This window comes from Blastomyces dermatitidis, assembly GCF_000003525.1.
Source record: "Blastomyces dermatitidis ER-3 genomic scaffold supercont1.14, whole genome shotgun sequence".
In the NCBI taxonomy this organism is placed as follows: Eukaryota; Fungi; Ascomycota; class Eurotiomycetes; order Onygenales; family Ajellomycetaceae; genus Blastomyces; species Blastomyces dermatitidis.
Genome location: NW_025544787.1, coordinates 940,576 through 959,744, shown reverse-complemented (window position 1 = coordinate 959,744; position 19,169 = coordinate 940,576). Strand labels below are relative to the sequence as shown.

The 19,169-nt window shown below is 46.4% G+C and overlaps 6 protein-coding genes across 9 annotated transcripts; 2 read left to right on the top strand and 4 right to left on the bottom strand.

Annotated features, from left to right (window-relative positions):
• Positions 1-188: 188 nt before the first annotated feature.
• On the bottom strand, positions 189-1,882 carry BDCG_09275 (uncharacterized protein; the record flags this gene model as incomplete). Its single annotated transcript, XM_045425063.1, has 2 exons — positions 189-1,401; positions 1,461-1,882. 2 exons carry the CDS (start codon positions 1,880-1,882, stop codon positions 189-191), a joined length of 1,635 nt encoding a protein of 544 aa, XP_045273636.1.
• Positions 1,883-2,153: 271 nt separating this feature from the next.
• Positions 2,154-6,109, top strand: BDCG_09273 (a-pheromone receptor PreA). 4 transcript variants are annotated; one of them, XM_045425060.1, is made up of 4 exons: positions 2,154-2,790; positions 2,955-4,578; positions 4,644-5,154; positions 5,246-6,109. In XM_045425060.1, the coding sequence occupies exons 2-4, from the start codon at positions 4,011-4,013 to the stop codon at positions 5,460-5,462; spliced, it is 1,296 nt and encodes a 431-aa protein (XP_045282876.1). In that variant the 5' UTR covers positions 2,154-2,790; positions 2,955-4,010; the 3' UTR covers positions 5,463-6,109. The 4 variants fall into 4 exon arrangements, with proteins under 4 accessions (XP_045282876.1, XP_045282875.1, XP_045273634.1 ...); XM_045425058.1 differs by having other exon boundaries at positions 2,160-2,790; positions 2,856-4,578; positions 5,246-6,107; XM_045425059.1 differs by having other exon boundaries at positions 2,160-2,883; positions 5,246-6,107.
• Positions 3,228-3,503, bottom strand: BDCG_09274 (uncharacterized protein; the record flags this gene model as incomplete). The annotated part of the gene is made up of 1 exon (XM_045425062.1): positions 3,228-3,503. The coding sequence occupies one exon, from the start codon at positions 3,501-3,503 to the stop codon at positions 3,228-3,230; it is 276 nt and encodes a 91-aa protein (XP_045273635.1).
• BDCG_09272 (ssDNA binding protein) lies at positions 5,237-7,396 on the bottom strand. Its single transcript, XM_045425057.1, has 3 exons — positions 7,018-7,396; positions 6,788-6,876; positions 5,237-6,657 (listed from the first exon to the last, which is right to left on the bottom strand). The coding sequence occupies exons 1-3, from the start codon at positions 7,302-7,304 to the stop codon at positions 6,620-6,622; spliced, it is 414 nt and encodes a 137-aa protein (XP_045273633.1). The 5' UTR covers positions 7,305-7,396; the 3' UTR covers positions 5,237-6,619.
• Positions 7,397-10,427: 3,031 nt separating this feature from the next.
• BDCG_17948 (uncharacterized protein) lies at positions 10,428-10,898 on the bottom strand (the record flags this gene model as incomplete). The annotated part of the gene is made up of 1 exon (XM_045426988.1): positions 10,428-10,898. One exon carries the CDS (start codon positions 10,896-10,898, stop codon positions 10,428-10,430), a length of 471 nt encoding a protein of 156 aa, XP_045282874.1.
• A 2,239-nt stretch (positions 10,899-13,137) lies between these two features.
• Positions 13,138-16,805, top strand: BDCG_09270 (uncharacterized protein; the record flags this gene model as incomplete). Its single annotated transcript, XM_045425056.1, has 5 exons — positions 13,138-13,435; positions 13,483-13,606; positions 13,663-13,711; positions 13,769-14,156; positions 14,209-16,805. 5 exons carry the CDS (start codon positions 13,138-13,140, stop codon positions 16,803-16,805), a joined length of 3,456 nt encoding a protein of 1,151 aa, XP_045273632.1.
• Positions 16,806-19,169: the final 2,364 nt, after the last annotated feature.

The following is a 19,169-nucleotide window of genomic DNA, read 5'->3' as shown; positions in this document are numbered from 1 at the left end:
AATAAAGGGGGAGGGTGATAGATTTGGCTATTGTGCCATGTAGAACAAGAAAAGAATTAGTATTCTGCTATATTGAAAACTTGAGGTATCCCAGAAATAAGTCGTATAAAGGTCATAAGGGGCGAAAGAACAACAAAAACACCAGTATATGGACTGGGGAAAAAAAGGGTATATCAAAAAATTAAAAATCATCCCAGATGTAAACTCGAGATCGGCAGCCTCCCCGTCCCGATCTCGCGCTGTTGCAACCTACCACCACCACCACCACCACCACCAGCAGGTGAGACAGACCTCATCAACTCCCTCGATATAGAAATTGGCTTAGATTTTCGTTTCCCACCGACAATACCATTACCATCACCACCACTCTTAACGCTGCCGTTGCCAACACTCTTCCCCCCCCCTACTACCTCCTTCCCTACATTTGCCCCATCACCTCTAACCCCCTTACTACTACCAGCAGCGGTAACGCCAAGTCCAATCCACCACAAACACCACCTAGCCATCCGAAACGGCATACGGCACAATCCCCAAACCATCTGCGCCGGCAGCACAATAGCAGCACAAATCCAGTTTAGTAATGATATATACACCGGCGAGACACGGGGCGCTGCTGTGCTACGCTGCTGCCGCTGCTGCGCCGCAACCGCGTTGCTGAGCGCGATGGCGTCGTTCAGCCGCTTTTCGAGAGATTGGAGGCGCGTTTCGGTCTCGTGGGCGTGCAGGGCTGTGCGTTTTTCGTAGCGGCGCATGGCGCGGGTGAGGGCTGAGAGGTCGGGTTGTGTGGGTTGTGTATTGTCCGGAAGGGTGGATTTGGTTGTGGATGAGGTCGGGGAGAGGTTTTCGTTTTGTCCGTGTGTCATGCGGTACTGGTTCTGGCTGGCTGATTCTGCAATGTGGGCTTCTAGTTCTCCGAGGCGGGTAGAGAGGTCGAGGATTTTGCTTGCGTCGATTTTCTCGCGGCGGTCTTGGTTGCCTGAGGTCACGACGCGTTGGAGGTGGAGGGTTCGTGCCTGGACCATTTTTAGCAGGTGGGACAATGGGCGGATTTCAGCGGCGAGCAGGAAGACTGTTAAATTATAGTTGGACACGAGGCCTTCGGAGGGTCGGGAGAGTTGCGATCTGAGTGCATGTAGGAGCCAGGCACCTATTAACGGGAGGAGGAAGAAAGATGCCAGAGCTGCGACTTCGTGTCGGCGAAGCTCTGCTATGGCTGCTTTGACTGCTTCGGATTGCCGGTTTCTAGATAGCCGTTCTTGAGAATTGGCTTTCAAATTATCTTCCTCCTCATTATCCGACTCAGGCTCGGATTCCTCGGGCTCCTCAATAATTACATCCATGTCGAAATCTTCTTCTGGTATAATGCTTCGTGACATCTCTTGCGCTGAACGGTACCACTCCCTGAAATTGTGCATTATTAGATGATGTTAGAAATGCAGAATGTATGCGGCCCTTCTTACCAGGGTAACCGAATAGACCAATTAAGAAATACGGCTGCCAGAACTAATAAAGTGATGTCTGTTGCAACTGCGCTTCCATTTTGGAATAGCAGACCCCCGACTGCCGGCAACAAGGCCAACGCCAGCGGGACGGACTGCCAGTTGGACTCATTGTTATCGTCCAGAGACCTTGCGCGCGAGCTAACCCGTGGAAGGAATAGATTATCAGTGGAAGATTTGATGGAATTGCGGGCCTCGGAAACAGTATCAGAGAAAGTCGAGCTGCGTCGCAACCTTCCCGGGCCAGGAGGCTGGTGTGACGATGGCTCAACGAACGATGTTGTGGCGGAATGGTTGAAGCCCCGATGACGCAGGTGTGGTGCGGAGCCCGGTGAGCTAGCTCCTGGTGTTTGGATTGAGGAAGATATTCTCGGCTCAGGCATGGCGAGATGGTCTCATTGGAAAGTGGAATTTTACCAGTCGGAGGTAAGAGGAGGGATGGGCTCAAATGGTGACCCAGGATGCATTATTTCCAGTGGTTCATGGTTAAAGAGCAATCGACTAAACGCTGTACGGAGTAACTACGAAGTAGAACAAAGCGCTCGGGCTTGTGACGTTACCACGCTAACTTGGCATTTAAGGAATGGCGGCAGGGGCGGGTAGCGGGATGGATGCGGCGGGTTGGCATGTGGACACTAAAGATAAGTTTACCAACCAACTCTTGGGCGGTTTCCGTCTAATTCATTTGGCGGTTGGTTTGTGTTTTAGTCCAAGGTTGGCGATGGCGAGAAAGTTGAAGAGGTTCGAACAGGCACGTGTCTGCAAGGATAGTCTGTGGTAACTAACTTATTAAGAGCCTCAACTCTCTTTCGGGAGAACAATCAACAATCCAACCTCATTCTTCCATCCCTAGTGTATTCTTCAGCAGAGAACCCTTTTGAAACCAAGTCCTGCTCAAGGGTTATTCCCCATCATGGGAGCCAGTTGACACCTTTGTTATTGCTACGGAGAGCATTGGCCAAGTTGCAACATATTTGGAAGCTAAATATCGCAGTCGCTAGCAACTTACTTAGCTGTCGTTCCTCGTTTGATCTCGGAGCTCAATTTGCAGAAATACGAAAAGGTCGAGATACATGCAGGCTGCCGTTCATTTGGGGTTCTGGTCTCTATGCTTTTAGTTACTGGCTAGCGGAGAGATCTTCTCTTGCAATTGTGTTGTGATCCCGCCGCTACCTACCGTGCTGTTTGCTTCCCGGTTATTCAGCACCACTTTGAGTCGTGCTACGAGTCGACTAACCCCTCTAATAACGATTGCGGTGGTTATCGTGAATGTGATTGTGAGTTTCAACAGGTCAGTGCTATAGTGCCATAGTGCTATTTTGTGTATGTGTGAAGGTTTTATTGATACCAAAAAAGCGGATGGTTTCAAGATGCAGATGTCTCTGTGTGGGCACCTTTTTCTGCTTCTCCTGCGTTTTCAATCACCAAAACTTGGAAAACTGACGAAGTTTAAAGTGGTAGATATCTATCTATATGTACATGTACATACCGTTTGGTATATATTAGATTCCACTAGCGCCGTCCATGTCTTCGACAATGCGGCAAGATTGCGAAGTTTGGGGTAATTCTCAAGGAGGCAGCTGGTCCCTGCAATTTCTAGAACATCCAGAATGGCACAACAACATTCTCTTGCATTTTTATATTCTAGAAGGATGATATCTGATTCCAGAAACGAGACACACTGGATAAATGTCTTTTATTAGGGCTGATCGATACATTGTGGCAGTTTCACAGCTGAACTGCATACGCATTGCCTTCTTTGCTAATGCGCCTCAATACCAAAATATCACAAATAATCTGACCCAAGAGCTTTGTGCGGGTAAAGATCTTATGTCTTGCAGAAACGGTTGGAGTTTTCCAGGTTTCTTCCCGGTTTGCAAGACCGCGACGAGAATTCACGCAATTTGATTGACCGTTACTGTCGTTATTCAAACCCGAAATGGGTTTGGTCAACCTCAGCCCAGCATCAACGTCCGCAGCACACGAACTTCCATCTTCAAGCATAGAGTTGTTACTTCACTTTTGCTACTTCTATACCTATTTACTGATTTTCACTTGCTTATTCTCCCTTATTAGTGGCACGTTATTGTGACTTCCACCTTGAATAACTCACTGCATTGGACGTGCAGTTTCCTTCACCACGCTTAAGATCTAGGTTTCATCATGGCTCAAGAGCCAATTTTCTATCCTGGAGCTCAATCCTTGATGGAGATATATATTGCTTGTTTTCTCAATGAGTTCGACATCGTTTTCTTCAACGTTGTTTCGGCTTCATGCTTCATTTCTTCCCTCGATTACTTCTATATCCATTTCGATAAATATCTACGCTTGATATCTCACAGCTTTCGTACTCTGATTTCTCCTTCGCTGGCTCAAACTTCATATCATACCAGAAGATTTAAATTCCCTTTATCTGCCCGCTCCGTTAATCTTGAGCTTGGGGTTGGTTTTCAACCGCCTTCGGAGCGAGTTTACCTACAGATCTTTTCATCGTCCACTTAGACCTCCCCGATGGATCTACCTGGACCTCCTTACTACAGATCAACTGCAGCTATCGTTTTGCCCATTACAGCATTGATGTCCGTCCTGGTTTGCATTCCTCCTCTGGTTTGGCACTCACGGACCGGAAATTTCGCTGCATCATGTCTCATTGGTTGGTTCATTATATTCAACTTCTTCAACTTTATCAACCCCTTGATATGGCCTACAGATGATATTTCTACGTGGTGGGATGGTGCTGGTCTCTGTGATATAGAGACAAAGTTCATGGCTCCGCTTGGAGCAGGAATTGCAGGGGCTCTCGCCTGCATATTTCGCTCACTTGCAGAGGTCATGAACGCAGATCGTGCTACCTTGATTCCCAGCAAGAGCCAGCGAAGGCGTACTCTTGCTTTTGAAATTGTTTTCTGCGTAGTCATCCCTGTCATTATGATGGCTCTTCACTACGTTGTCCAGCACCGTCGTTATTACTTATGGGCAATCGTTGGTTGTATGCCTGCGTTCCACCCGAGCTGGCCCTCCACAGCTCTCATCTTCACATGGCCGTTGGCTGTGTTGTCGCTGGCTGTAATCTACTGTGGTAAGGTTTTCATATTATGGTACTATTTCTCTTGTGTCCTACGCTAATCTACGAATTCCTTTTAGTCCTGGTTATATACCGGCTCTTCAAATACCGACAGCAATTCTCTTACATCGTGTCCGTAAGTAGCAAAACAAGCAAGTCGAGATTTATCCGTCTCCTTGTTTTGTCCCTGGTATTGCTTCTGGGCAGCTTTCCTTCGCAAGTTTATGTTTTCTACCGAAATATCGAAATGTCAAAGCCCTGGGTGCCGTACTCCTGGGATGACGTCCACGGGCCGGAATGGGGACACATCGGAAAATCACCTATGAATGGCATAGTCTATTATGACCGCTGGATCCAAGTTTCATGCGGCTTCCTACTATTCGCATTCTTTGGATTCGGAAAGGATGCAACTTTAATGTACCGAGCATTCCTCATTCGAATCGGCTTGGGTCAAATTTTCCCTTCTTTGGAGCATCCTCATATTGCCACCACCAGAGCCTCAGATTCAACTCGGTTTGGATCTTTCGGTAGTCGCGCCAAGATGGCTCTGAAGAAGAAACAATCAATGGATGAGTACTCACCGACTCTTTGGTAAGTGTCCATTTTATATACATGCATTTTTGGAAATTTGCATTCTTCAGTCTCGAAGAACTGACACTAGAAAATAAACTTACTTTTGCAGGACTGTACGGTCGAATTCTGAATCCACAAACGCCACAGCGATTAACGAGAATGACCACCATTTCGCCAGCCTGGATATAATAAATAAGCCGCTACCGCCAGCACCCTACCCTCCCAATTCGAATAGCCGTGTCATAAGTATTGCCCCAGTGTCAGAAATGGATTTCGACAACGATACTAGGATCCATGAAAAAATGCCGAAGTTTAGAGAAGTCTAAGTACCTCTCAAGGTTTTCGGTGGTGTAATCAGTCTGTTAAGCGATAGTTGATCGGGTTATTGATATTTTCTTTTGTATATTTGTTTGGTATAGTCTCTCCTTTTCCATATCGCACATCCCTCCCCCTGATTCTCAATCTGTAGTTACATATTTGCGGAATCCCTTTTATTCCAACCCTTGTGCTTGCCGAGACACAAGCACTGCACATGAATCCTTGTTTTACCATATTTCTTTATGTAAATTGCATTCGGCGAGTTTCTTTTGTCTCTCTCCCCTGAGCTGCTCTTCTGGATTTAATTCGTTTTCCTCAAATGTCAGCGGAAAACTGGAGAGGCGGCCGGCGTGCATTGTTTGGTCCTTTCCATGGAGGATGTGGATCATTCACGGGACGGGAGTCGGAATTTTACACCTGACATGGATTCACCCGCCCAGAGGGTAACCTACACCAAATTCCTTTTAAACTCATTTTTCGCCGGCCTCAGTATTTCCTCCACCTTGCTACGTCCACGTTCATTTCTATTCCCATCGTGTTCCCCGTCCTTTTGGCATGATTCTGTAGGCCCTAGTTTTGTCTCTGATTTGCCTTAGAGTATATGTGGAGCGTCAAACAAGAAATATTCAATCTCATGGAAACCCCGATGCTCTCCGTTTGCTTTTCTGCTTTATCTTCGTTAGTTTTCGTAGTATATCTATACCTGTGAAGCCTAGGGCAACGCCTGCTCGACAAGAAATTGTAGATAGCCGCTGACGAAGAGACTTAATCTGAAGAGTTGGAATGGAAGAAGCAGCCTACTCATACAAACATCATTGATTAAAAAGAATTAAGCAACGGGCAAAATGATCTTAGGTGGTGTCGCTCCCTATGTTACCTACCCGCTTTGCCAAACCCCCCCTTAAGTTCTCCCGCATAGAAATAATATACAAGATAAGAGTTCGAGGAGAGCTGCAGAGGGAAAAAATATCTGTATATGCATCAAAAGCTCATATACCGCCGCCCATAAAACAGTACGCGTATATCATGCATACCATTTGCATAATTGATAGTAGTCAAGTGGGCAAAAAGGCCCGTTCTAAGCTCCCATCCACATTCGCCCAGAATAAAAATTAACCGAACACTTAATCAAACAACGCGGATAACCCATTCACTTTCGTCTACTTTACTCGCTGAATCCGCGCTTAAGAACCTCGTAGTGTCCTGTGAGACTCCAAAAGAGCTTTTGGTCAGTCATGTCGTATGTAAGAGGTGCAACGGAGAATGGGAGAGAAATAAAGGGGTAGGATATAAGGAATAGAGAGGACACAGGTCGGTGAAGGAGGGAACGGACGTTGGGTGATATTGAGGGCAGAATTCTTCTTCCCTTCTGCGTCCTCGTATGAGCGCATGCTGGCGTCGCCTTCTACGTATAGGAGGGTGCTGTAACAGGTAATGAGATTTAGTTAGCCATCGAACATTGAGTGGAGGAACGGATAGAACCAGTTCGAACAGGTGTCACTGCCTCGAGAAGACCAGGTTCTCTATATATGCACACGTGAATGTAAAACGACGAAAACATACCCCTTTGGCAGGTTGAGTAAATGATCTCTGCTGGGCCCATCGGGCGCGAAGCTTGTGATACGCCACCAGCTTGTCTGGCGATCCTCCTTGGGTCCGTAACTGGTTGCTATAGAGTAGGTCACTAGCTCGCGGCCTGACGAAGTGGCGCGCAACTCTGGCGGGCTTCCGAGGTTACCGACAATGTTGATACGTGCGAGCGCATTGGGGCGGGTGGTGCTGAAGTTGCGCGTAGGGAGCGAGGTGGCCGGGGCGCGGAAGAGTGGACGGAAGGTGGATAGGCCGCGCATTTTGAGTTGTGGGATGGTAGTAGTGATTACGTAGAGGTAATCTTGCTTGTAGGGAGCGGAATATGATGTTTACTGAGGATTGTGGTTGTTTGGTTTATTTCTATATCGGAATAGCTCCGAACGCGTTACACGTGATATCCAGGAGAACTTGGAAGTCATGTGATATTTGTATCAAAGCTTTTCAGGGGTTATCTCAGCAAGCTCAGACGCTTCTCCAGATATTCATTGCTGTTTTAACACTGGATTGATGATTATGTCATGAGCTAACCTCAAATAAGCAATAAGCTAACCCAAATAGTAAAATCAGGTCATGTGAGTGATGATATCTTGCAAAGTATCTGAGAAGAAACAGTTCCTGATTGTTAGCAACACAGGAAGGATTTGCTCAGTACTCTGAGTATGGAAGAGAATTTCAACTCAACTTCATAGATTCATCATTTCTGTATCACCTTGAAACCTTAGAATAACAATGTTCTCGCAATGTATCTGATTTTTATATTCATATCTCAAGTTCTTAGAATAGAAGTATCACCTCAAAGTTGATCAGTGTGTTTTTGAACACAGGAATTTTGATCCAATTCCTCATATAAAAAAAAGCTCTTAGAAATTCTGAGATCAAAAAATATGATCATTTTCAAGAGTATACATCTATCTTAAATATAGATTTTTTTGAAATATTAAAGAAATATTTCTATTCTTCTTCTCTTTAGCTATAAGCTAAGGTGATTTTCAAATCTCAAAGATATGTGAGTATATAGTAATAGAAAGTCAAAGTTGAAGAATCTGAAAAATCCTTGTAAATCTCAGAAATCTTCATTGAAGATGGAACCATTTCTTCTCAGACCCTCTGGTGAGGATTGCTCTGAGCACATGACTTGTATCAAAAGTAGGTTAGTGTCATGCCAGATTAACTAGTTAATAATAATGCTGCAACCCGTTCAAACCGAGCCAGAGGGTCTGAGCCCGCTGAGATAATTCAGGGGAAACAAGGATATCAACTTCCAATATTCAGGAGCGCAGGCTTAGATACATTTCATCCAGCTCGAAAATGGTACTTTATTCCATGTTTACAGGACATTGCATATTTTACCAAATGTATTATCCAATTTGAACCAAAATTGGTTCCAGCCAATTTTACCCAAGAGCCCACATCGATGAGGCCCAGTATATAAACAAAGACCACCGTCCCACTGTGCAGGCGCCAAATGATTTAACAGAAATATCTAATGACTCAAAATATGCACCCTAACGCTCGAATATTCTTGAGATCCACTTTCCAAGTTCAATATTTGCAGGTCGATTCCTCCTCCCTGCCATTAACTTGTTTAATAGCGGCCGATAACGGTTCGAACCAGCAATTCGCAAGCTTTTTGTCTCCAGACTTATTTGGATGGACGCCGTCTCTGGTGTCTTTCCTGCGTCAAAGCCCGTGAAGCAGTCCGCAACATGACCGGACTTTTCTCTGTCGATTTCGTTGGCGCCCATCTCTCAATGGCTCGGTTGAGCTGTCTGGCAGCTTTGCTGCAGCCTTTGCGGTCACGGGGATCCATGGGGATTATTTGCGCAACCTTTGGGGAGTGGAGTTAGAGATATACAAGAGAAAATTGCGTGCGGCCCATGCGATTGGACATCGGGGTTTTTGGACCTGCGCGTCAATCGCCTGAGAGGAGAGTAACTTACAAGTATAGCCATAGTTGGGTTATTTTTCTTCATCTGCTACACCAGAGTAGAGAATGCTTTTATAGTATTCTTCGGACTGCCCTTCCTCCACATGTCATTCGTCCCAAGATGCATCATGACAATGTCCGGCTGCGCTTTCTTAAGCCACGGAGGAAGCTGCTTTTTAGTGGCAATCTACGTCGCCTTAAAACCAGAATGACCCTCTTTTTCACTATCATAATCGAATCCGCAAGCATGTCCCGGTTGATCCCACGAAATCCGTTTTGGTAATATTAACATCCTGGAGCTTTTTCCATAGCAGAGCGCGCCAACAACCCTAAATTCATCGAGAGCAATTAGCGGACTCAACTCAACTCAAGACAGACTCCCATGGTCCATATCGCCTGTGAATACAAATGCGATAGACATCCGAGGGAGTTGAGGATGCCATGCCTACCGGAGACCCAGTTATCGAATCTCCCAGCGGCATAATCTTGACCGTCTTGACTATGTCTTCGGCCTTCGGGGTCGCGGCTGCTATGCTTATGCCTGCGAGGCATACTGCCGTGACCGCTGCTAAGAGTCGCATGACTTCGGGTGGAAGAGCTGATTATTTATTAAGGGGATTTGCTGGACTCTCGAAAATGAAGGAGACGCGCACACGAAATAATCCGAAATTTGATATCCATCAGGACCGGCTGCCCTTGAATCCGGGACAGGCTATTATATTTAAACATGGATGGATGCATTGCAATTCAACGAGCCGCTTCGTTTCTTTAGCAAAGCCAGCCCAAAAATAACGTATTGGTAGGCGCAAATATGTATTGCCCCACTGATGTCGTAATTTCTGTTATCTTCCCGTTTGTTCCCAAAATAATATTTATCATTCTTCGTGCGAGCGGAGTGGATCATATACACTGCACACAGGACTCTGTCAATTTCCATATTAAGCAATCCAGCGGCCGGATTATCCAGGCTTTGCCAGCGAAATGCACCGCCTTCTCATCCTCATGTTCGTTCACTACTTTGGACTCAGTCACTGAGGCTGTGGGATAGAGGGGTGCTCGTGTGAAGGATGTGCTAACGAAAGGTAGTTACAGAGCTTCCTGTCTACTTAATTACTTATTCGTATCATTCCGCACGCGACCGAAGAAGCACTCTAAGCCAGAGTGCAGAAAGTTGCATCTGGTGCGCAACCTTATCTGAACAGGAGGTGTGCCTGTTGATTACTGGTTCCCCATAGGGAACAACACCCTTCCTCCGTTTAGAAGGGGGCGAGGTATTGTTCACGAGAGGGATGTTTCAACATTGCCTCCCCTAGTCAAATAGCGAACGAACGTTTTCTACCTTATCATTTTGGCTATTTGTTTACGTATTAATCCTTGAGACATCTGTGACAGACCTCACAAGATTATTTTCTCGTCGGTCAACAATACAATGAAGGGAACGCTAGGTTTATTTTCACTATGAGTAGGAACCGCATTTAACACACCTATTTGAATCTGTGGTATTGTCCATTGATAGACGACGACGCTGAGCGTCATCGATGCGGGGTAGCCGTCCTTGCATCACCCTCATCTGAGGGGTTCTGCCAATATAAAATGTATGCATGTACATTACATGTACGTACGTGTCTGTCTCATAAAGCTCGCCAGTACTTTTATCCTGTAGTGGTTGTGAAACAAGGAATTGAATGAGACATCGGAAGAAGAGCTTGTTTTCTCGATCCCAAATTTTTCGCGGAATTGCGGGGAGTAAGTTATGCAAGTTCGGAACCCTTCCATCGTCTCGGACGAGGATATATTTTTTGGCTATCCTTGAGCTAGGAGGAATGAGCAGGCAAGTTCCTGCTGTGATATCGCGCTCGGATCTCAAGGCCAGGGCAGAGGAGGAAGCAATGGTTTGCCCTGCTCTACAACGCGGATAATTTAACATCCCAGTGTTCAAGGTCTCGGCTTGGACAAGCTTTTTTGTCGGGAAGCCATCACCAGGTTGTCAGTGGAACCTACCTAACCATCCACAATCTTGACAAATGGGACGATAGGTCGGATATTCCATGGGAAAAGCTGCGTGAGATGCACTTAGAGAGCTTCCTCCGGTACAGTTTTCTTCCCACATTCGTATATTCCCATCGAGGCCGGGACAGCAAGATAACCACGAAGAATGGGCCGCGGCCTCCACATTATTCGGTCATTAACTGTGGCAGTTCCCCTCATGGTCGGCCCTAAACGGTTGTGATAATGTCAGTCGTCGTAAATGATTGACTGAGGCCGACTTAACAGGACGAGCAGATCGAGGTATTCTGATATACCCGAGCCAAACTGCAAGGGTGACAATATTTGGTGGTAATAGCATTCCAGTCCGCTCGATTTTATGTGTCTGTCTGTGTTATCCGTATTTGCGGGGATTATAACGTGCCACCCGGATTGCATCACGAAATATCGTCGCATTCAGAGACATGATTTGTAGAGGCATTGAGATAGTTACGCACAAGCTGCGAATAATGAGGGCGTTGCACAGCATGCATATGGCACAATCCGTTTGTACGCATAGTAGGGCACCAGAGAATTCTTCTTCCAGGCCTTGAAAGTGTGTAGCTGCTCCAACTGAACTGGGGAATGATACCCCGATAAGCCCTGGAAACAGTCCATAACACTACCTGGAAGCTGAGACAGAAGGCGCTATCGCTGCCTATCTGCGGAGGTGGTGCGGGGGAGATCTTAACTGAAACTCAAGTGAGGATTTAACGACACTTTGGTGTTGATCAGCAGTCCCCAGCCCTAGTTATAACTTCCAAGCTAAATAAACATTGTTTATTTTTGGTCAATGCTTGTTCCATTATGGCGCCGAAGCACTCAGCCGGTACTCGTCCACGTTTTCTCATGGGCGCTGCAAAGCCCAGATGTATGTATGCAGGGCCTAGTTACCCTACATCGCGGACCGTTAATTTTCCCTGCTTCAAATCGAATCATTGACGTCGGTTTTCAAGCTGTTCACGGAGGCGAGGGGACTTCGTCGTCAACACCGCACTCTCTACACCCTTTTAAGTTTCCAACCAAAATAATGCTGAGCTGATTCTGTGATGACAGGGTTGGATTGTCCGTATCACAGTCACAGTCGGCTTCTTGCTCCGGTGGCTGAACTATTTATTAAAACTTTACTACGGAGTATCGGGATGGGGGTTCATTTTGCCCTTGTTGGCCCTTGCGAAACTCAGGCCAAAATTGAAGACTTGGGTGATTAACTACCATCTTCCCCCTAATTGGTGCTAAAGATTTCCTATCACCTGCTTTGACAGTCCGAAATGGCCATATTTTCGGATACTGGCTTTGTCGATTCCATAGTGGCCCAGCGGAATTGGTGGCTGAAGGGAGAAGAATGTCTTTTTCCAGCCTTTCCACGGCTTGAAGACAGTCTGGACGCTTTTGCAACACTTGATTTGATGGCGCACTCCCATTAGATCTGAGGTGACTTTTCCCCTTTTATTTCCCCCTTTTATTCCTAGCTTGCGTTTCTTGTGTTGCATATGTGATTTTCTCCGCTGGCCTGCTGTTTACTGGCTCACGTTGGGCTTAAATCGACCGATTGGTGATGATGACGCACCAAGATATGCGCGTCACTCAGGTTTCTAGTCTGGCACCACCATTCCCCCTTATACCCCCTCTATGCCCTGAAAGCCAGAGACTTGTCGTGGAAAAATCCCGGAATGGGAACCTTCATAGCAGGTTCCTTCCCTGGCCTATCCCAAACTTTAGCTACTGGGTGTCGGTCCGACGGATCTTGATCCAACCGCTTCCTAGAGGAATACAAGAGAAATAAACAGAACTCGCAGTCCTATCGAGTTCCAGCAAAGAACAAAGCGGAAAGCTCGAAATTCCCGAGACACGTTCGGATTTTGTGTGATGTTGATCAGCAGTTTCTTCCATCTTCTACACCTCGCTTGGGCGGGTTAGAAATAGCGTCGTACCCTCAGGGAAAATAAACATCGAACCTTGCCTAAACTACCTGGATCTCATGCTAGAATGATTTAATTTTCCTTTCTCTGTTCCGTTGGTTTTTTTCGAGTTTCAGGTGACTCCCAGGAGTTCTATTCTTTCCTTAAACAACCTGCGTGGGTTCTTAAGGCGTCGACTTTTTCGTCCCTGCTACCGCGAACTTTCAAGAGTAGTTCAACATGCGAGCCAGTTTTATATGCCTAGTCCTCTATTCAATAGGCATCATAGGACCTGCGTACGTTGGTGGAATTGAGGTTTATCCAAGACAAGATGTCAATGCGGTATTACCTACTAAAAGCACACCTACAACGACATTATCGCCAGACGCTTCCAGCAAGCCTTCGAAAGCCGTGGCATCAGTAAATGCTGTGTCCGGCACTCCAACATCGAAAATAGATACAAACGCTACCACTAGCATCGGAAATGATACATCATCTACCGAAAGTCCGCGCCCCTCTGACCTTTCCTTCTTGAATGGTGAATCATCCCGGTTCAGCTTCGCGAACCTCACTAATACTGAGTAGGGACTGAGCTCGATCCAAACGCCCTTCCCCTTCGTCCGAAAATAACCCCGGGGTTGTCAATTGCCGGCGTTGTGCTTATTATATCAGGCGGGGTACATGCATTGATTGGGACCAGAAATAAATGGTTGAGATCTCTTCGACTGCCCCCTTACTTTACCGCATTGCTAACCCTTCTAAAAGGATTCAGATATTTTTTTCTGTGGCATTTTCAACAGCCCTTGCCGTGACAGTATGTACCTTGAATTCCAACTAACAGCCTGCACTCCTTGCTAAACTTCCGTCCTAGGCTCTCATTATTTATCTCATGCAACCCCCTGTTAGAGATGCCGTGCAAGGAGCCTTTGTTGTTGCAGCTACTGTAACAGGTATAGTATTTGGGGGTACTTCCTTACTTTTCCAGGAGGCTACAGAAGGGTTTGGGTGTTTACTTGGCGGATTCTCTCTGAGCATGTGGATTCTTCCAATGAAACCGGGTGGCCTCCTCATAGAGGTCGGCCATAAGGCAGCCTTCATTATAAGCCTTACCATCGGTCTCTACAGTTTGTCATTCATTCACCGTACACGTCCATATGCATTAATTTTCTCGACTTCTTTCTCCGGTTCCACAGCTGCGATTCTAGGCATTGACTGCTTTAGCAGGGCTGGTCTGAAGGAATTCTGGGTTTATTTATGGGGTATGATCCCTAGTATACATGACGCTTGCGAATTTTTCTAACGCGCTTGCAGAACTAAATGAGAAAGTATTCCCGTCTAACACAAAAACCTATCCTATTACCCGAGGAATTCGAGCGGAGCTTGCAGGCATCGTTGCAATTTTTCTGATGGGCCTTTTATCTCAAGCCAAGTTGTGGAAGGTGATTAAAGATCGCCGGCGAAAAGAGGCCGCTTTACTGGAAGAAGAACAAAAGAAGCGTGACCAGATTGAAGAAGAGATAGCGAGAAATTTGGAAGAGGGCACGAGTCGAGATAGAGCTCAGTGGGAATCTATATATGGCGGCCAGGAGCGGCCACCAAACGATTCTGGGATTGACATCGAGCAGGCGGCAGATCATGAAAGGCACTTGGCGACGCCAGAAAATAGAACACCAGCGGGGCAAACCCAGATTTATGAAATGGATGCGCTGCATAGGCCAGCTGGAGATACCAGATCACGGAAACCGATTCAGTCATTGATTTCAGCTACTCAATCCGATACTCCTCTGTCCAATGGGTCTTCTTCCGAGGATGCACAGGACACCAATCCGAATATAGCCCCTGGACACCAGCCAGGATTGCATGAATTACCTGCGGATCATGAGAAGCTCGTCCCTTCCAATACTGTTACTAACTCAGTTAGGGCCAATCCTTTTGAAGTTAGGGCGGATGATGAGTGTAGTTCAGCTGCGGCCTCGTTGGCCGAGTCGGACTACATGGAATGCGTGCATACTGAAATGGCCTCTGGGGATTTACTCCGACATTCAGAACCTGAGCAGACTATGGAGGGCAACCTCAAAGGTGACGACGGTGACGGATTCACTTTCGTTAACGATACTCGGAGCATTTCTTCTTCCGTTAAAGTGGAAGCCAATGAAGAACTCGATTATAACGTGGGACCCCGGCAGGTCGACAGCGGTACACTATGCAGTCCATCTTCTGTATACTCTAATTTTCAAGGGACGGCTGAACCGACCTTCATCACGGAGCCTGATTCATCTGTTCTGGACAGCACCAATGACAACGAAGGAGCTGTAATAAACAATGCACCTGCCCCTGTGCTCAAAATTAGATGGGCAGACTACAACACTCCAAAGAAGACCCCAAGGCTAGCTAACCGGAATCAAGAGTTTGATGAAAATGCCGGTGTTTACTCAAGTGAAAGTGACCAGACCCCGGCAACCGATATCCCTTCGCCCGAGTCGGACGAGTCTAGCACAGGAACGGTAGATCAAAAATCCACTTCAACGCGTGCATCTGTCGCTGTCGAGCCTGTTACTGAAAGTATTTCAGCTGATCAGCGAACGTCAGATAAGCACGATAAACCGAGCGACGCTTCGGGATCTCTTATGTCGAGCATTCCTGTCCCAAAGAGATTGTCGAAAATGCAATCGGCGCTTCCGTCAAGAGCGAAGTTGACATCGGAGTCAGTGGACAGCATCGCCAATCACATGTCTAGAGCAGTACTCTCCCACAGGACAAACGAATGGGCTAAACATATCTCCGATGCTGAACCTCCAGAAATCAGGGAAACTGATGAGGTGGAGCAAGATGCGGAAATAGATGAACCAGCTGCCCCTGTGTTAGTATCAGAGCTTAAACAAACCGCCACGGGAGCCTTGCCGTTTCAGGGGTTCGATACAGATAATTCAGCCTCTTCCAGGTCTCATCACGAAGAAGACCTGGGACTTGTACCGAGTTCCCCTAGAAAGTCATATACTGGCTTCCAGACGACCAACAGTATTCCAGCTCCATCACCTGTTAAATCTTCCAACTCTACAAACCGTTCTAAAACCCCACCCATTCATCCACTACACCGCTCAGGGTCCAGCTCCACACTCAATGTAGCTGGGCAATCGGATAGGAATGGGACAAGACCCGCTTCATCCATCCCATCAATCTATATCCCCGCTAACAGTATACCGGAAATGAACAAAGCACACGACCGGAGCCCACCGACCAGAAAACTCCGCATGCCGTCTTCTCTACTACTTGCGCAGCGTGAGACCGCAGTTCGCAACAGATCCCTCCTACTTCCTTCAAACTATTCATCCCCAAACCTCGACCGCCTTTCTAGGTCCCAGTCCCAACTCTCTCTCAAGATACCACCACAAACCGCATGCCGATCGTTCTCTCCACATCCCTCCCACCAGCACCACTCGAACGTTGAATCTGCCGACGACCTTCCTCTTTCCGTGCGTCGCCAGTTAATCCATCGAGACATGCACACCCAAAACCAGGCGCAAACACCACCGGGCCGACACCGCCGCACATCTCTTTGCAGTTATTTATCTCTCGACAACATGTCTCTAGTTACTCCCCGACGGCAATATCAAGACCATGCACAAGAGCAGGATTTACTACAGGTCCGTGAGGCGAAACTTGCTCGCTGGCGTGAATCGTTCAGGGAAGAAAACCTGGTAAAGCACCTTCCAGATGCGGCTCTGGAGACACGCCGGGCCGATCTGCTCAAAAAGCTGCAGCGCAGTCAGCTGAGGAGACAGAAGGAGGCTATCAAGGACAGCCATCGCACCTCGATGATAGAACAGGCGGTGAGGAAGGGGCATCTACAATATGTGCATAACGAGGCGCTGAGACGGATGCAGGCGGCGGCGAATAAACATGTCTAAGGGGCTTTGTCTGTTTCTTTTCAGAGAGGGATGAAGCTCTAGTTTCTTTTACTAATTTTGCCCTCTCTCGTGGAGTAACTGTTTTGTTTTATGTATGATTGCTTGCCGTTTGGTTTTTGGTCTTGCGGGGGGTAGGTAGGGTGCTCGCGGAAGGTGATGATATATTTTAAGCACGAAGGGATTGCATCATTTTGTACTGTAGATATATGATAATTTGCTAAGTTACAATCATGTCATGATAACATGTCACCCTGTAATAGGCAGTAGAGTTGTGAAAAGGCTATGTATCAGGCTATCCTACTCAATTCTCGAAAGTGCATCTGTGCTGTAATCTGACAGACAGCGTATAGCGCTCCAAGGGCTGGTTTCGGCGCGTACGTCGTTTCTCACTCCAATAATAAGATTTCATATATCCCACTACAATCAATCTGACATGCAGACGAACTATAGTCGCTTAATTGAGCCTTACCTATAACCCGCTAGGAGTGCGGAGAACAGGAGATCTTAGGGAATCTGGGAATGCGCACACGCTTTTCCTTTGACTAAATCAAGTACCATTGGCTAACTACAGTTGTCCAAACCAAGTCTTTTTATTTGCAGAGGTTTGGAGTGTTGCGAAGATCCGACATGACATATATGGGTTTTGGGGGTCATTTCAGGAGTCCTCCATATTTCGCCTGCTCTTTCTACCCTAACTTCCTATGGATGGGCCTGAGAGCATAAATCCTTAATACTGGTTAATGCCTTGCTCACTGCTTTTACATTCATTATTTCATTTTATACTCGCGTCAACAGTTGTAATATCCCCTCTATCTAACTAAAGCGAAGGTGTGCCTCGGAGGCGCCAAGGGCGGAGAATCCATTTCACTCGTTGGGACGAATGATCGGGGCAAGGCAGTAAGTAGTACTCATAGGGGCTGTACATACAGCGTAGAGGTGCGGCTAGAAACACTGTGCTACAGACCAAGATTACTGGTCTCATTATCCCAGTCTCTATCTAATGGGGGAAGCTATAGTTGGATAATCAATTTATGGGGCGATTACGCAGTAGCCAGGCCATATGGAACCATATATATCACAATAGGAAATGCAATAGAAGATACCGCTTCAGGGGTGGAGATGAGTTTCTAGCCGCCGCCCGGGGCCCCTCCATAATCAAATTTTACTACAAATATGCATGGATAGCTACATGTATGGATGTACATGTACATACATGTACATGTACCTAACCAGGCTACCCCCGGTAGCAAGTCAGGGGGGTGTCTGACGGGGGCAAACTATCATCTCTGATTCAGGTATCTCAGCATGTTCCAGAAAGATTTTGGAAGGTGTCTGTCTTATTGTTCATGCAGGGTTTAATCAAAATGTCATGTATTATAACTTCCAAGGTTATAATGTGTAACTGTTATTATCAGTTGATTGTCATCTTATCCTGACTCAGAATGTTTGCTGCGCGGAAAGGTATTGATACATACATACATCAAATATATCCATGGTTCAAAGAGATTCAATAGAAGTGTTTGATAAGAACATCTTATTAATGTATTGAAAAGAATATTGTTCTGATTTACAGTGATTTGAACAAGATAGTGAAATAACTGCTTGGCCAGTGTTACACAATACATGTTAGAGTTAATGCTTCAAAAATTATAGAGAAAGGATTCTTTATTTAGCTCAGAGCAGTAGTAAATCTGTGAGAACTAAATTTTCGCCAGAAAAAGAACTTAAGAGCAAGAGAAAAGTGTTCAGATGATAAATAGTATTTATTTGAAGTAGAAAGCTCTTGTGCGGCATCATGATATTTATATAGAGAAAGCTGCTGACTTTGTGATTTAAAAGTGGTGAGCAACAGGTGCAAAAGCAGCACTGAGAGCAGAAAAGAGCCACTAATAAAATGCGTTACTAGGCCATGTTCTAGAGAGGTGTTTTATAAGTTAATATTAAATATCGACAGATGGATAGCCGTCGCGCAGGGCAGATAAAACTCAGTCATGACACGATTTGTAGGTTAGATCATGCAGGAGGATTTCCCCCAGGAACTATACGCCGTACGTGTGAATCTTATCTTATGAAAAATATTTCCAGTTGGAGGAAAGGAAAGCACTACTGGGCATGCCAGTAGCTCGCAGCTTTCCGGCAGTTGGAAATCCACCGGCGTGATAAAAATTTCCTGTTCCTGAGAGAAAATCCGCGATGTGGAGCCTCCACTGACATATCAGCCGCCTGCAGCCGCTAGCGAAGACTATTGAGCCCAGGCCACAGGCACGGGAGCCCTAGCTTTCTCATCCAAAGAGGAGCGAGCGGTTCCGTTTTTTTTTTTTTTTTAAAAAAAAAGAAAACATTGTGACATCTCGCCCCCCAGGG

What these genes read in the sequence shown, in the direction of transcription:
- BDCG_09273 (XM_045425060.1), top strand. Translation starts at nt 4,011, where the DNA reads ATGGATCTACCTGGACCTCCTTACTACAGATCAACTGCAGCTATCGTT. An exon ending in GCTGGCTGTAATCTACTGTG is followed by an intron (nt 4,579 to 4,643) that starts GTAAGGTTTTCA and finishes AATTCCTTTTAG; the next exon opens with TCCTGGTTATATACCGGCTC. An exon ending in GAGTACTCACCGACTCTTTG is followed by an intron (nt 5,155 to 5,245) that starts GTAAGTGTCCAT and finishes TTACTTTTGCAG; the next exon opens with GACTGTACGGTCGAATTCTG.
- BDCG_09272 (XM_045425057.1), bottom strand. Translation starts at nt 7,304, where the DNA reads ATGCGCGGCCTATCCACCTTCCGTCCACTCTTCCGCGCCCCGGCCACC. An exon ending in TTACTCAACCTGCCAAAGGG is followed by an intron (nt 6,877 to 7,017) that starts GTATGTTTTCGT and finishes TACCTGTTACAG; the next exon opens with CACCCTCCTATACGTAGAAG. An exon ending in TGCCCTCAATATCACCCAAC is followed by an intron (nt 6,658 to 6,787) that starts GTCCGTTCCCTC and finishes GGAGTCTCACAG; the next exon opens with GACACTACGAGGTTCTTAAG.